Below are 17,036 nucleotides of genomic sequence, written 5' to 3' on the forward strand. Positions count from 1 at the left end.
GCAGCTAGTTTAGCCAGGTCTGACAGAAGTCCAGCTAATTTAGCTAATTTTAATAAGTCCAGCACCGCTTTGGTCCAGCTGGCCTGCTGAAGCCAGAATGTGTTTATCAGCTGCACATCTGGTGACCCAGAACTTTCTGGTACCCATAGCTACCGGTGCGCTGGTTAGCCTGTTACCAGTGAAGGTTTTCACACGTCTGAAACACAATGTTCTTCTGCCGCCACTGAAACTATCACTCTCACTGTCTCTGAGGCAACACAGTGGCATTCTGGGAGGGTGTGATGGTGTGGACTGAGGTGACGGCTGAGCTCTGCTCTGATTGGCTGACAGCAGCCAGAGGCTGGTGAGTGTGGCAGTGAAGCCAATGTGCCTCAGTCAGCTGCTGGTTCCAAATCCTGAATCTTTCTGAATCCTCCTGACACGACCCTGCTGAGTGATCAGCTGCTGGACTCTGGAGGCCTGCAGAAACTGAACCACAGACTGACATGTTAACAGTGTTCCTGTGATGAGATACACAGACTGTCTCAAGACATTAATGATACAATAGACTTTTATAAACTTTGATTTGTAGAATCAATTACAACTCCATAAGTACAATACAGGATTAGGATTCCCTGTAAACCCACTGGAAACCCTGTATACTTGAAGTAAACAATGTATAACTGAGAAAAACCCTGTATACCTGAAGTAAACCCTGCATACCTGAGGTAAACCCTGTATAACTGAGGGAAACCCCATATCCCTGGGGAAACTTTTGCTTTGTGACTCACCAGCTGCTGCTGTTAGGACCAGAGGATGAAGGCCAAAGAGAAGAAAAGAAACAGAAATAGAAACTGAAAGGAAACAGAAAACAGTGGAGAGTCAGCAGAAAGTCATAGGAAGCAGATTTTACAGTGTACACGTGTGTCCATGGTGATAACATGATCTGTTGCATGCCGGACTAATTGCACATATTGTACATTTCATCCAAAACAAGACTTTATTCTGTTTCTCTTCGCCCATACCTTCTCCTCCAGCTCTTTAATCTGTCGTTTCTGGGCTTCTATAAACTCCTCCAGCTCCTTGTTCCTCTGTCAAACACACATTTGTCATGTTGAGTACACAACTAGATGAACTATACTATCCTGTCAGTGAAAGATTAAACATCAGTAACTGGTTTACCTGTCAGGTCAAGCTTTACCTGTTGCGTGAGTTGCAGTATCTCCATCCTCTCTCGCAGGATCTGGGCATCTCTCTCTCTCAGCTCGCACATTACAGTTCGTTTCCATTGGTCCATGGCTCTCCTCAGCCCCTCCCTCTCTTCCTCAGTCAGAGTTTCAGAGAGACGACCCTCCTCAATCTTGAATCCCTCCATCCTGGTTTCCTCCTCTTGCTGCAGAGCCTCAAATAACATGGCCTCCAGCTCCAGGATCCTCTGCATCAGATATAGACATTTAAAATAAGAAGATATGTTTTAAACTCTGTATACCTGTTTATCAAGGGTCACCTCTCAATATCTGGACTTTAACCCTGTGGTAAATCATTTAGCCCCGTGCTAATCTTTTTGCCCTATATCTATTTTCTTTCACATCCAAGGTCAGGTCGTGGTGGCAGCAGGTCAAGCAAATTACCAGCAACATTTTCCAGCTCCTCATCTCCAGATGAGACATATAATCTCTCCATCATATTCGGGGTCTAGCCCAAACCTCTTAACAGTTGGATGTGCCTGAAAGACCTCCACTGAAAGGCGCCCAGGAGGATCCTTACCACAAGCCCAAACATCCTCAACTGGCTCCTTTTGATGTGAAGGAGCAGCGTCTTGTAAATGTGATCTCATTCTTTCGGTCACTACCCAGAGCTCATGATCAGAGGTGAGGGTCAGAACGAAGATCGATTAGTAAATCAAGAGCTTCACCCTCAGACTCAGCTCCTCTTCACCACAACAGTTGGGTACAACATCCACTTCACTGCTGACGCCGCACTGATCTGCCTGCCTCCCACTCTATCCTACCCTCACCACACCTTCACTTGGGGCAGAAAGTCCATTCCAACCTGAAGAGAGCAATCCACTATTTTCTGGCAGAGAATCAGGTCCTCACACTTTGAGGTGCACACTCTGATGCAAACCACCCCAGTGCATGCTGAAGGTCCCGGTCTGGCGACGCCAACAGAACCACATCATCTGCAAATAGAACGGATGTAATTCTTTCAAACCAAACACACTCCTCCTCCTGGCTACACCTTGAAATCCTGCCCAAAAAGATCGTAGACAGGATTGGTGACAAGGGACAACCCTGGCAGAGGCCAACACCCACCAGGAACATGTTTGACTTTCTGCCGAAAATAACAACACAACTCTCCCATTGGTTATACAAGCACCAGATGGCTTGTAGCAATGAAACCCCCAACAGTGAAACTCTCAGAGTGATACATTCTGCCACTGTGTGGCTGGAACATATGGAGGTAAATTTAACACAGGTGAACACCACACTGCTCTGCTCTGGTAGTTTTCGCCTTGCTCACAGTACCAGTTCTCCAGGTGCAGTCAGCTGATCTCACTGCTGCTTGTACAGCTGTGATTATTAGAGTGTGCTCTACTGCAAAAGTGGTGGCATGTCTTGCATGCAGATCATAAATAGTGGCAGTGTAACATTTGACAAACAAGGATAACCTTATAGATGAACTTGTGGCTACTACGAGGTTTCGCTCATGAGTTTCTTGCATGTATGTCATTTGTTTTGATGAGTGAGTCAAGCTGAGCAAGGAGAAAGTGATCTCATGATACAAACTGTCATTGGTTCATTTTGTCTTAGTCATGTCACAACAGTAACTTCATGCACAGAATTACTTGATTTTACGTAGTGACTAATATCACCCAGAATTCAGCTGAGTGTTGCACTAGACGCTCCTGAGTATATTCAGAAAACATCTAATTTCATATACTTTTGTTTGTCTTGAGTGAATCAGTTTTGTGCTTGTGTAAAAATGTTTAGCTACTATTGCTCAATGTTTTTGTTGTGTCCATTGGTTACACTGACCTTATGAGCCTGATCCATCGACTGCTTCCTGTAGTCCAGCTCTTCATCCAGGTAACCTTTCTGTTTACTGAACAGATCCTAGAGAACAACAACAGACAGACAGAGGTCACTATGGTACCTGAGGCTTCTGTTGCTGTTACATTTAGTGTCACATACTTATACTACTACTACTACTACTGGTAATCAAACCAGCAACAAAACAAAATCTGATTGAAAATCCCAAATTACTGATTCATCAAGGACTCTAGATCATGGGATTATCAAAGTTATTGTCCAGATCTAGGGTGTTGGAAATAGAAAGGCCATTTTTGGGCTCAGTTGGGATAATTGTATCAGTATGTTCCTGTATCAGTCCGTCCACTCTAAGACAGTCAGTAAAATAAAGCAGGCAAACACACAAAAGGAAGAATATTCAAACTTAAATGCAATTTGTAATGTTATTTGTAATGTTCTTGTGTATTATTATTATTGTGTATTACTGTAGAATAGCACTGAATTAGTTATTTTATGAGAATATTTATTTTGCTCATTTTAATTTTTGCTTTTAACTGCTGTGAAGGCAAACATTCTTTTGATGTGCACATTTTATTCATTTCTATTACACATGTGTAATTGTAATGTACATACAAAAAAATAAAAATAAAAAAGCTTGAAACTTATGCGCTGGGGTCAGAGAGCCTGCCACTGTGTGTCTGTTGACTGCTAGAATAAATGTGCAAATCCTGATCCCTGGTGTGACTGGTTTTCTTCAGTCTATGGGCAACCATTCTATAGCTGCTACACTGTTTGACAGCAGAAGTCTTGTTGCACATGAAGGATATTTAGGATTCAGGTTTAGTTGCATTTACAGAGCAGCCCTGCAAAACACCACTGATGTCTCCACATGCCAGTTATTCATTCTGAAATTGTATCTGTGTAAATATCATTTTAGTCACATATTTCAAAAAGTTTTGGATGAAATCTGTGTGATATGAAATCAACAATAGCTTTAATGTGGTTTGGCCAAATGAGAATAAAATGTTTGAAATGACTAAAACAGGACTTGATGCTTTAGCCCTCTCACCTAATAAATCACCTGTGTCTGCAAGCTGCTAGCTTAAACTGCTTCATACACAAGTGTTCTCCTTTGCTCAGCCCTGTGCAGCACAGCCTTGTTTGTCAAATTCATGACGGCGGCACCTCGCAGGTGCAGGTGGGAAGCTGGAGAGAGGAGCGCCTTCCCCTATCCACCTGTGTGCCCATGTCCTGGTCTCTGCAGGAGCTGGAGGTGTGTGAGCTCAGTGGAAGGCCATGCATCGAGCTCCGTAAACTCAAAAAATGAAGTCATGAATTTGTTACTCTATATCAGTAGAAAACAATTTTTGCCCCCCCCCCCATTTCTGAAATGTCATTCAGGAAGGCACACCTGGTTACAAGTTAAAATAGAATGATCTATCCTAAACTTTGGCTTTTACCTTCTCACTTTCAATGTCCAACATCTTCTGCTGCAGAGCCGACTTTGTCACTTCGATGGACTCCAACCACTGAGCAGAGAGACAGATAGGTAGAGAGAGACAGGTAAATGGAAAGGAAGGCGCGGGTTAGCAAGGGTGGCAAGGTCCTTCAGGTCCCATCTTCAGCAAGTTCATAAAGAGTTCCTCCCACACAGTTTCTATACTGAAGAGGAAACATGGACTTTACACTTAAACATTCAACAGGACTTCTAAGTCTTCTAAGTCTTATCAGACTCAAAGACCAGAAGAGACAGCTAAAATATCAAGACAGGGTCAAAAGTTAAATGAGATCCAGAACAGGCTGAAGAGAAGGACGGTGGTCGGCAGGGGGATGAAAAACAAGGTCAAAGCTCTGCATCGATCCACAAAGGTTCGTGTGTTACCTTCTCTGCCAGCGTGAGCACCGTCCTGGCATGGATTACCACCACCTGCTCCTCATTGGACAGATTCTACAGGAAAACATGCAAACAACATGTAAATAACGTCATAACTATATGTCAGCCATATGACAACTAGATGATTCAGTGAAGGTGTTCTAAATTCAGTTTGACATATATGTGAAACTAATAAAAACATACATGTACAAAATAAATGCAACATACACTTACGGCGTTATCTCCCAGAATGTCCAGTTTCTTCATCAACTCGCTGATCACAATGTCCTGAGTAACAAAATAAACCACACAAATTATTAATCAGGTGTACTCAGGTTGATTCATGTGTGTTTACAGGTGTTACTCAGGTGAAGTCAGGGGCCTGAACCACAAAGTGACATTAGTGAGTTATCTAGCTCTCTTTAGGCTTAAGTCAAGTTTTCCAGTGTCAACAAGCTGGCTCACTTTTGATGTAGATCACCATCGTAACTGCAGTAGATCACCATTACAACCTGTCATAGACTTCTGTTGTTGTCTAGATGGTTCCAGATATGAAGCCCATTCATTTTCAGTGTGTCCCAATGCTCGCTGGTAAGTTGATGAATTGTTTGATGTTTTAATACATTCGCTGACGTCTCATGAATCTAATTGATTGTTGTTGTTTATGTAGCCAGCTTTAGTTAATGTTTGCTGTAAGATAACAGCTGGTTAGATTCTAATTGCAGTTAACTAGCATGAGCAACACTTCACTAGCTACCATAACAAGATGTCAGTTATCCGACATTTACCTCAAAATTTATTATTGGTAGTTATTGACCTTTTTGGTTTACCTGTGGTTACCATACACCTGATTTCAATTAATGGTTACTAGCTCAACTAGAAAATATGGCTAGCTTGTATCTAGCAAAGGTTGTTCTGTAGTTAATTCAGTTATTACACACATCATTTATTAGACAATGAATCAGGGACGGGTGATAAAATCATTAGCATAAATGTGGAGGAAGAGTAAAAAGAAAGTATAACAGTCAAGTGTTTCACATATTTTTATGTTGAAGGATTGACATGGGAGACTGACATTGATGACCTTCTAATCAAGGTCTGAAAAGTCAGTAAATCTACCAACAAAGGTGCGAGGACTGCTCGTTCACACCAAATTGCTTTGAAAGTGTAATAACCAATGGGAAAATTCAACACTCGGCTGGCCAACCAGTGGTGTAACCTCATCAGTCAGTCTGTCAGTCAATGACATTCACCTTTGTAGGGCTTAGAGTCAGATAAACCCACTCTACACTAAAGACCTTTATAATTCCTGCTCTTACTGACATTACCCCAACAGAGTGAGACTAAGGTGAACTGGCTTTGTGGTATTGGCCGCTGTTGTTTACACGTTTATTTGTGTGTTTACAGGTGTACACAGTTGTATTCAGGCATTACTTACAGTGACTCCCTCTGCCTCGCAGTAGATCTGCAGAGGACTGATGCCTTCTGGGAAATGGAGATGTTGGAAGTTAATGCCAGGTGAGCGTCGTTCCCTCTCCTGATCAGTGAAAAGCGTTTCCATGGAAACACAGACAGTGTGTCAGTCAATATGGCAGTTCTTTTTTATGTTGTTATTCATTTAAGCCTGACTGTTTTAATTTGTTGTTGTTTATGTTCGTGTGACTGTTTTGATTTGTTGTTTATGTCTGTCTGACTGTTTTGATTTAATGTTGTTTTTTATATTGTTGTTTATTTTAGCCTGCTGGTTTTAATTTCTTGTTCTTATTTATGTCTGTCTTGCTGTTTTGATTAGTTTTTTATGTTGTTTTTTATTTTTTTTAAAGTATATTTTTTTGGGCTTTTGTGCGTTTATTGGACAGGATAGTAGAGAGAGACAGGAAATGGGGAGGCAGAGAGAGGGGGAATGACATGCAGTAAAGGGCCGTCCGATGCAGGATTCAAACCGGGGCCTGCTGCAGCGAGGACTGTAGCCTCTACATATGGGGCGCCTGCTCAACCCACTGCGCCACTCAACGCCCCATGTTGTTTTTTATTTAATTCTGATTTTAAATTTGTTGTTCCTGTTTATGTCTGTCTGAATGTTTTGATTTGTTGTTGTTTTTTATGATGTTTATTTTAGTCTGACCGTTTGAATTTGTTGTTGCTTTTTATGTTGATTATTTTAGTCTGACCGTTTGAATTTGTTGTTCTTGTTTATGTCTGTCTGACTGTTTTGATTTTTTGCTTATTTTAGTCTGACTGTTTTTATTTGTTGTTGTTTATTTCTGTCTGACTGTTTTGATTTTTTGCTTATTTTAGTCTGACTGTTTTGATTTGTTGTTGTTTATTTCTGTCTGACTGTTTTGATTTTTTGCTTATTTTAGTCTGACTGTTTTGATTTGTTGTTGTTTATTTCTGTCAGACTGTTTTGATTTTTTGTTTATTTTAGTCTGACTATTTTGATTTGTTGTTATTTACTTCTGTCTGACTGTTTTGATTTTTTGTTTATTTTAGTCTGACTATTTTGATTTGTTGTTGTTTATTTTAGACTGATGTTTTAATTTGTTGTTTATGTTGTTGTCTAATTTAGTCTGACTGTTTTAATTTGTTGTTGTTTGTTGTTTATTTTAGCCTAACTGTTTTGATTTGTTGCTGTTTAATTTAGTCAGTTTTAATTTGGTGTTTTTTATATTGTTGGTTTATTTTAGTCTGACTGTTTCAATTTATTTTTGTTGTTGTCAGTCTAACTGTTCTAACTTGTTGTTCATGTCATTTATTTTAGTCTGTTTTAATTTATTGTTGTTTATGTTATTGTTTATTTCTGTCTGACTGTTTTGATTTGTTGTTGTTTATTTTAGTCTGTTTTAATTTGTTGTTGTATTGTCAGACTGTTTTAACTTATTGTTGTAGTTTATGTTGTTGTTTGTGTGTTTACCTCAAGCTCTAAGATCCTGAACTCCAGCAGCTCATTCTGATCTTTGACATCTTGAATGTCGTTTTTCAGTCGCAGCTCTTCACCTTCCATCTGCCTCAGCTAGAGAGAATATACAGAAGGTTATAGATAGATGAAACAGATCAGACAGACGTTTATAGAGATATATAAACCAGATGAAACAGATGTTTATAGATAGAAATGAAACAGATCAGACAGATGTTTACAGAGATAGATGAAACAGATCAGACAGAAGTTTAAGATCTATGATTGTAACCTTAGATTCTGACTCAGCAACAACTGCATGATTTTGGTGATTTTCAGTTGAAAAAGACTTTAAACCTTAAATTTTCAGATGTCTACATTTAACAGCATCAGTGACTGTATTGGAACATGTACTAAATTTATATACAGTGACTGAAATGTTGTTAAAACAGGTTCAGACTATCTGCAGCCTATATAGTTTTTAAAGTATTTTCATCCTTACTCAGAAATATCACATAATCTACAGTATGATTTGACAGCTTTGACAGGACTGTTCTTCACAACATGAGAAAATAATCTTCTTTGATCAGAGTCTTTTTTATTTACAGTAATGAATGTAAAGTAAATGTTTTACTGCAGGGGAACTGATTGACTTAATGTCCACAAAGTCTCAGTATGTAGGTTTTAATCTGAGCTTCAATCTGTCTCATGTCCTCTCAGATTTGATAGATCATAAAAAAGGTAACGTTTGTAAAGATCAGTTTCAGGTAACAAACTAGCGTCCAATCATGCGCCATGTCAGAAGGGGCAGATACAGACAGAAACTCAGGGTTAGCTCCACAGAGTGCGTTACCATGGTAACTGACTTTGCGTTAAAGTGACTTTTCTTTGTGGAATAAACTCTGTCAGTGTGTGTTTCACCTTCTCCACCAGCTCCTGATTCCTCTGATACAATGCCTGCTTCTCCTCCACCCACTCCACATCCTGAGAGAGAGAGAGACAGCAGTTTGAACTGAACTTCATTTACAGCTTAGACCTCTAACAGACCTGCTCTATGTTCTATGTTCTAGGTTCTACATCAGAAGTGTTCAGTCATGTTCCACAGAAAGGCAACAGTCTGCATGTTATTCTGACTGAGCACCTGACCAGGTGATGTCACAGATTAGCCCCTCCCCTCTACCTGGCCAGTGGGCTGTGTCTTTGTTCTTGTAAACTCTGGGTTGGTGTTACCCTCTCAGCTATGAATGCTTCCCTCCACTCGGGTGGAATTTAAGGTGGAGTTTAAGGTGGATCATCTGGTTCCTTTGGCAGAAAACTCTTGATTCTTCAGGTTGTTGGATTCAGATTTCGTTGCTGCTCCTGTTGGATGCTTGAGTCTTTTCTTTTCAAATCCTCTGGTAACTTTAAAGTCCTGACCAGCTTGGACCTGCTGCTGTTCACCTGAAGCCTCATGAGATACCTGACCTGAACAGGTGTCCCCTGTGGCCATGTTTCTCACGAGGCTCAGGTGAATCTAATCTGCTGATCAAGCAGCAGCAGGTGGAGGCGACAGTGTTTGGACCTTTATGGAACATGACCGGCATCCCTGTTCTATTTTCTACTGTTCTAGCACTGACTGGCTCACATTGGTTCCCTGCTCCTTTCATCAGCATGAAGACACACCCCTATTCTCCAGGGGGTTCACCCTGCAACCAATCAGAAGGCAGATCATATTCTCACCTAGTGTATGGACCAATCCTGAGTTTGTGTGTGTGTGTGTGTGTGTGTGTGTGTGTGTGTGTGTGTGTGTGTGTATGTGTGTGTGTGTGTGAATGTGTGTGTGTGTGTGTGTGTTACCAGTCCTTGTTGGTTCAGCGCTGACTCCAGATCTGCGACTCTGGTTTGATATCGACTGATTTCAGTCAGCAGCTGCTCTCTGGTCTGAGACACAGGGAATACAACCATCAATCAGTCAGTGCCTTGCCTCATTACAGGAAGCAAAACACTCTCTCTGTTGCTGCCTTGCTCAGAGGTTGTGGTCACCTTGATCTCTTTCTCTGCGTCATAGTTTCCCCCGCTCGTCTCTGTCAGTAGAGCGTAAGCTCGCTGCAGCGCCTGATACTCCTGAGTCAGCTGACGGTAACGAAGCTCCGCCTCCTCACGCACACACACCTGAAACACACAGTCAGATCAATAACAACACCGGTCAGTGTGTGTGTGTCTGTGTGTGTGTGTGTGTGTGTGTGTGTGTGTGTGTGTGTGTGTGTGTGTGTGTTACCTCCTCTGGTTCAGTATCTGGAGTTCTGTCAGTGTGAAAAGACAAAGATGATCCATCAGAGTCCACTGACGCTTCTTCATCATAACCATAAAATGTCTCTATAACCTGCACACTCACACACACACACACACACACACACACACACACACACACACACACACACACACACACACACACACACACACACACACACACAGTTGGTTAGTTCTTTATGTTAAACCAGGGATCATCTGGAGTTTGTGTTTTTATTGACATCAGCAGGTCAGGTGAAAACTTTAACACACCTGTAATAACACTACCACACTTACTTTGTCAGAGCTTTTAGTTGTGTGTGTGTGTGTGTGTGTATGTGTGTGTGTGTGTGTGTGTGTGTGTGTGTGTGTATATGTGTGTGTGTGTGTGTGTGTTCAGTCTCACTCTGCAGGCTCTGAAGGTTCGTTTCCTCCTAACTGACTCCTGACGCCTGTATCTCAGTAACATGTCTCTCTCCTGCAGGATCAACAACACGATCAACAACAATAACAATATAGTAATAACTAGTACTAACAGTAATAACTAGTACTACTCAATACTTACTATAACATTCTTCACATAACCAGCTGTCTCCAGAGCCTGAAAAAAGCACAGTGATTCTAAACTTAGCACTGTACTACAGTCATTTAACACTACAGTCATCTAACACTGTAGTACAGTCACTTAACACTACAATCATTTAACCTGTGGTACAGTCATTTTACACTGCAGTCATGTAACACTGTAATACAGTCATTTAACACAACAGTCATTTAACCTGTGCTACAGTCATTTAACACTGTAGTACAGTCATTTAACCTGTGGTACAGTCATTTAACACAACAGTCATTTAACACTGTAGTACAGTCATTTAACCTGTGGTACAGTCATTTAACACTGTAGTACAGTCATTTAACACTACAGTCATTTAACACTGTCCTACAGTCATTTAACACTGTAGTACAGTCATTTAACCTGTGGTACAGTCATTTAACACTACAGTCATTTAACATCGTATACTACCTTGGACAGGTCATCAATGATGTGCTGTTGCTCCAGGACCTGTAACCTTAGAAACTCCATCTCTCTCTCCTCCTGGCTGTAACCATGGTAACTGGTGGAGTGGCTGCGGTCCAGGTCATTTAATGAACTCGGTCTCCTCTGTTGATGACAACAAATGATGCTGTTACCATGGTAACACTGTTGACTGATGCTGTGCTAGTTCTGCTTTGATTCTGGTTATTTAACCACTAAATAAATGAAACTGAATAGACAACAGTTAACACTGCTATAAGGTAGGTTAGTTAGCTTTTAGCATGTAACTATTTTCTTTTTCATTATGATTTAATATTTAGCCACTGCTTGGCTTCAACATGCTGTTATAATTATTTATTTCCAAAACATGATTCCCTTCTATTTTCATATGGTAGGGTACGATGTTAAAAAATATCAGGTCTTTGCTAATATAGATATAAATTAATTATTAATGAATTAATAATATAAATATAAGTCTACATGAGTTACCTTTGTTATGTTTTTTCTTGACCAACTGTTTAGTTTCAGTTCATTTAACTGGTCCAGTGTGGAGTTACTACTGGTTTGACTGAGAGAAGCAGCACTCAGACTATGTCTGTCAATGTGTCACCAGGGCCAGGGGTTACCATAGTTACCATCTCCATGTTCTCCTGGGTGACAAAGCGAAGCTTGTTGTCAAGACGACGGAGAGCCAGAGCGAGCTCCTCATTTTTCCTGCTGAGACGTTTGTTTTTGTCTAGAAGAGGAAGAAACTGACTCTCGGCCTCTCGCAGACGCTTCAGCTGCATGAAGACAAAGAATCAGGTCAGACATTCAGCTATGCTGCATTATGTCCAACGGTGTCCTCACAAGTAGAGAAGTACAAGCATATGTTTATCGTGTATGTGTGTTACCAGCTCGTTGCGTTCTTCAGACAGCAGAGCATTTCGATCCTCCAGCTTCCTGACAACAGCGCTGAGCTCAGCAATTTTTAACTGAAACCTCCGAGTGTCCCGATCCTCCTGGGACTACACACACACACACACACACACACACACACACACACACACACACACACACACACACACACACACAGTACAGTGTGAAGAGTTATTTCCTGCAGTAACAATCTGCTTCAGGAAGGCGAGATGAAGCCACATTTTTAAACTTTGTAGAAACCAGATCAAACATTCACATCTCTGAGGGTCTTCTCCAAGAAAATGACAGCTGAGGCTCAAAGGTACTTTAGTATTTAGAGACTGAAACAAAGCGTATATAATTCACACTGGTGGTCAGGACATAAACCCATATGATGGTTCAGTAATAGTCAGGTTTAAGGATTAAAGAAACCAAACAGCATCAGGATTCACAGCTGTTATGTTGATCCACATCAACTGTCTGGCTTCCTAGATCTACAGAGTCTGGCTCCTGCAGGTTGCATCTACTGGTGAGATACTGCAGTAGCTGCAATGTGTTCAGGGCACCTGTACACTGAGGTGATGATTGAACAGATCAGGTAACATGTAAACTGTGACATGAAGTGAATGACTGTTTTTATATCATGCAGTATGAGCAGGAGGAGGCGGCGCTTACAATATGAGGAGTAGTGTTAGGGGTGGGGCTAGGGGCGTGACCTGGGTGGTTTAGTCCCGCCCTCTGTGCATCTCTCAGGGCTGCGATTTGCTGCTCGGCTGCCTGAGTCTGCAGCTGGAGGCGGTGAGCATGTCCAGCCTGCAGCCCCAAGGCTTTATCCAAAACACTGACAGCTCTGTCCTTCAGTTTTATCTCATCCATCTGCACACAGACAGGTGAGAGACAGACAGGGAGACAGACAGATTAGAGGTGTGGTTAAACAGGTAGAGAGACAGGTAGGAGAGGGGCAGGGTTAGTCTGTCAGACAAGGGGATGAAAGATGTCCTGAATATAAAATCAAACACTCGGGTGAACATGAACCTACAGGTTAGGTTTTCACAGGTGCAACATTTTGGATACAATCCAAATCAGACCCATGGTAATGATACCTAAATACAACATGCATACATTTTTAAAAAGAAACCTGAACCAAAATGACCCTGACAGTGAGAGAAACACCAGCATCATGATGATTAACCCTAACCCTCAGAACTAATGTAAAGAGAGAGAAACTAGTTAAAAAACTAGCATTACTGCCTCCTCCACTCCGACTAGTTTCAGGTTACATCCCTGTTTATCCAGAGTGATATTGTCAGGTTTTGTAGTTATAAAGGACGCAAATGCAGACCATCCAAAGTAAGTGAAAAGGTAATTTATTAAATGAAGAAGAAAACAGAAACCTCCTAAAATGCTGAAAATGCTGAGAACTCAAAATCAAAATCATAGAGAAAATAAAATCAAATACTTAAAAGCCAAAAACACAAGGAACACAGTAGGAAAAGACACGAGGAACTTCAAAAATCCAAATCAGGGCATAAAGGAGAACCACAGAATACAGGACAAACTGACAAAGACAAAGGTGAGCACAGAGACTAAATAGACAAAAGGAAGGAAAGGGTACTTGAACACAGGTGAAACACAATAGGGTGGGGGAGACAATCAACAAGGAAGGAAATAGGACAAAGACAGGGAGTATAATAACAACAAGACACACAAGGGAAGTTATGCAAAATAAAACAAGGAATGAAACAAATGTCCAAACATAAGAGTCCAAAAGTCTTCAAACATAAATTGTCCATCACACATCATGACAAACCATGACACATAAAATATGAACCATTTGTGTGAAATTTTGTCATAAATTCTGTGAAGTCTTGAGTAATTGCAAAAGATATTTTTGTGAGGTCACCGTGACCTTGACCTTTGACCACCAAAATCTCAGCTTGTTCTTGAGTCTAAGTGAACATTTGTGCCAAATTTGAAGAAATTGCATCAAGATGCTATTGAGATATGGTGTCCACGATAATGAGATGGATGTAGGTATAGACGTCCTGAGTAGAGGTTAGGGTTAGGCTTCATTAACCCTAACTGTGTCAATCCACTCATCCTGGACCCAGGACACTGGGGGGGAAACCAGGTGGATCTGTACAACTTGTATTTTTTTTTTTTTAAAGTATATTTTTTTGGGCTTTTTTATGCCTTTATTTGATAGTACAGTAGAGAGACAGGAAATGGGGAGGCAGAAAGAGGGGGAATGACATGCAGCAAAGGCCGGGACTTGAACCGGGGCCAACTGCAGCGAGGACTGTAGCCTCTACACATGGGGCGCCTGCTTAGACCACGACGCCCCACGACGCCCCACGACGCCCCACGACGCCCCACGACGCCCCACAACTTGTATTTGATAAAGATCTGTATAAGACGTCTCTGTGTTTTGATCAGCTCAGTTCATTTGTGTCAGTTGTTCCTGACTGTTCAAATGAACAAATTAATGAGTTCAGAGTGAAACTAACCTGTTAGTGTCCGTGTTGATTTGATGCCTAAACTTCAGGATTGCATTTGAAATTAAGTCAGGTGTTCACCTCTGCCTTTCTTACATTTACATGTAATAGTTGAACCACAGCAGCAGCTGTAAGTGAAGAGAGACTGTTCTGCACATATAGAGCATGTTGTGTCTGTCAGGCTGTTTGTATTGTACCAGTCTGTGTTTGACTCTGTGTCTTGTATTGTACCAGTCTTTGAGGCTCAGTCATTCTTTGTTTTCTCATGTGTCCATGTTAATAATGTATTCATTCACCAGTGAAGGAATGAACACATTCATCCACTTTTGTTCTCATTTGTGTCTTTTGTTGTGTTATGGTATGTTTGGATCAAAACAAACAGTCTGTGTTTTAACCCTTTGCATTTTGTTGACATTCTTCCTCACGTTCCCAAAATGTTTGTTGTTTAATTTATTGTTGTTGTTTATTTATTGTTGTTTACATTAACATGTAGGTGAAGGTCTGAAGGTCTATACCTCTTTCATTTATTATTTTGTGTATCAAAATTTCAGGTTTAGGTGAATATTTTACCATTTATTCTGGATTTTCTATGATCTCTCCTCTGTCCTTTATTTTTCTGAAATAAGAGACATGACCTTTACTGTTTTGTATTTTCTTTTCACACCACTTGTATTTTTTAAATAAAATACAAGAATCTGCAAACCATTAGTTTTAAAGTATGTTACAATTAGCTCCTACATGTAGCACCAGTTTTATCCAGTAATTCAGCAATGGCCCTGAAATTTGCTTTGCTAGTGCAGTGCTCATTAAAAATGTGCCTGTCAGTAGGGGCTGATTGTCTGACCTGCGTCAATCCAGATTGCACCTTACATCAGAGCATCATGCAAACAGCTTCACACTCAACACTGCAAGTCTTTGAATGGAAAATTACCTGTTACACAAACATACCAAATGTATGGGGCTATGGAGCCCCCCTGGGCTGGTGGAAAAAAAGATCCATGTGTAAATGTGTAGTTTTGTCTATAGAAATCTGTGCCCTCTGATCGATGTGCTCAAACCACTTGGTAAATACAGTAAATACAACCAACACTGGCATGTGCACACTGTAAATTATCTGGGAGCTGCACTGCCCTCATAGTGTCATTCCATGGTAATAAATGATATCAGTTATGTGGATATGTCGCCCCAGCCCTAAAAACTTCACAGTCAACATGGTACTTCTCAACAATGTCTGAAGTTGATCAGATAAGCAGTTGTTGAGAAAATTGAAGGACCTTCAGGAAGAAAGAGAAAGAGTCCTCCATTTATAGTTAGATTTACTGATTTCTTGCAGCTGTGAATCATTGAATGTGCACTTAGAAATATGGGTTAGGGTCGGTGAGCTGATTGGATTTTTATTAACTTGACTGCCATTTAAAGATACTTTTTAAAAGTTTATTGTTGAACAGTGAGGCTTCATACCCGCAGCAGTGGACAGACAGTGAATTACTCCTGATGAGTCCTGCTAAAAACATCAGGACAGGAGTGACTTTTGTTTGGTGAAAAATTTGGTGTGTTTTGTGACACATCAAATTGGGAAAAGTCATGAGGTAGATAGATGATGTTTAGTATGGTTTTTAGTTAGTTTTTGATCCACCGGGACCAAAACAAGATGTGTTGGCAATTATGCACATGTTAAAAGACATGTATGTAGTCATGTATGTGTGATGGTGCCTCGTACCAGTCGGCGAATCTCCCGCTCACAGTCTCTCTTGGTCCTGTTCAGCTCCTCCTGGTGTTGGTGATGAGCTGATCGTAGTTCGGCTGCCCGGGCCTGGCAGGCCTGCTGAGCCGATGTCAGAGCCTCCTCAGTATACCTCTTGGCTCCTCGCAGCTCCTGAACCTCCTGCTGGAGGCGACATCGCTCTGCCTCCCAGCTCCTTCTCGCCTCCTCCACCTCTGCCAGCAGAGCGCTCCTCACCTGAAGAACATCAGGACAAAGACTGTGAGATAATCTATCACACCTGAGGAGGAGGAGTTAAATTATCCTCTATAACTCCAAGAATCACCACCTTAATATGGTTGAGGGGGTTGCATATTGCTATGACTTGATGTATTGTCAGGGGCAACATTCACTGGCAAGGTCACCTAAGGCGCTTTGGTCCATGGCAAGGGGCCAAGCATAGACAGACCAGCACCCCCCTCCTGGAGCCAGACCGGAAAGGTCACATGGACAAGGATGGAGAAACCTGGATTGTGGTGTCTAGAAGGAAAAGCCTAATCTTGACCAGAGTTATCTTATCACATGTATATGCAAGTGATAGATTGTCAATAACAAACACATCTTAAGCAATAAGTGGTTCATAAGTGTAGCTGGTACTAGAACACCTGAGGTGATCAATGACCAACTTTGTGGTTGTACCATCAGAGTTGCAGCTGTATATCTGGGACACTCACTGTCCGCCGTTCAGTCAGTGACCAGCTGACAGTGAGTGTCCCAGATATACAGCACAACTCACCATGTGGTGGTGAGTTGTGCTGTATAACCCTAACCCTAACCCTAGATGCTGGTAAACCCAAA

The 17,036-nt window shown here is 41.3% G+C and overlaps 1 protein-coding gene across 1 annotated transcript in view; it reads right to left on the minus strand.

Moving 5' to 3' along the window:
• Positions 1–68: 68 nt before the first annotated feature.
• The window catches only part of jakmip3 (Janus kinase and microtubule interacting protein 3), a 17,542-nt gene continuing 574 nt past the window's right edge, over positions 69–17,036 (minus strand). Inside the window, exons 3-23 of the mRNA XM_022742782.1 lie at positions 16,197–16,436; positions 12,657–12,857; positions 11,978–12,091; positions 11,711–11,866; positions 11,073–11,210; positions 10,614–10,649; positions 10,455–10,526; positions 10,038–10,142; positions 9,803–9,931; positions 9,617–9,700; positions 8,702–8,764; positions 7,799–7,897; positions 6,323–6,421; positions 5,113–5,172; positions 4,894–4,959; positions 4,472–4,540; positions 3,018–3,095; positions 1,181–1,414; positions 1,005–1,070; positions 771–833; positions 69–468 (exon numbers count right to left, since the gene is read on the minus strand). Coding sequence (XP_022598503.1) covers positions 783–833; positions 1,005–1,070; positions 1,181–1,414; positions 3,018–3,095; positions 4,472–4,540; positions 4,894–4,959; positions 5,113–5,172; positions 6,323–6,421; positions 7,799–7,897; positions 8,702–8,764; positions 9,617–9,700; positions 9,803–9,931; positions 10,038–10,142; positions 10,455–10,526; positions 10,614–10,649; positions 11,073–11,210; positions 11,711–11,866; positions 11,978–12,091; positions 12,657–12,857; positions 16,197–16,436 — 2,160 coding nt within the window. The 3' untranslated portion in view covers positions 69–468; positions 771–782. The remainder of the gene's footprint in view (positions 469–770; positions 834–1,004; positions 1,071–1,180; positions 1,415–3,017; positions 3,096–4,471; positions 4,541–4,893; positions 4,960–5,112; positions 5,173–6,322; positions 6,422–7,798; positions 7,898–8,701; positions 8,765–9,616; positions 9,701–9,802; positions 9,932–10,037; positions 10,143–10,454; positions 10,527–10,613; positions 10,650–11,072; positions 11,211–11,710; positions 11,867–11,977; positions 12,092–12,656; positions 12,858–16,196; positions 16,437–17,036) is intronic.

Source organism: Seriola dumerili, unplaced genomic scaffold, assembly GCF_002260705.1.
Source record: "Seriola dumerili isolate Sdu_G_001 unplaced genomic scaffold, Sdu_1.0 BDQW01000068.1, whole genome shotgun sequence".
In the NCBI taxonomy this organism is placed as follows: domain Eukaryota; kingdom Metazoa; phylum Chordata; class Actinopteri; order Carangiformes; family Carangidae; genus Seriola; species Seriola dumerili.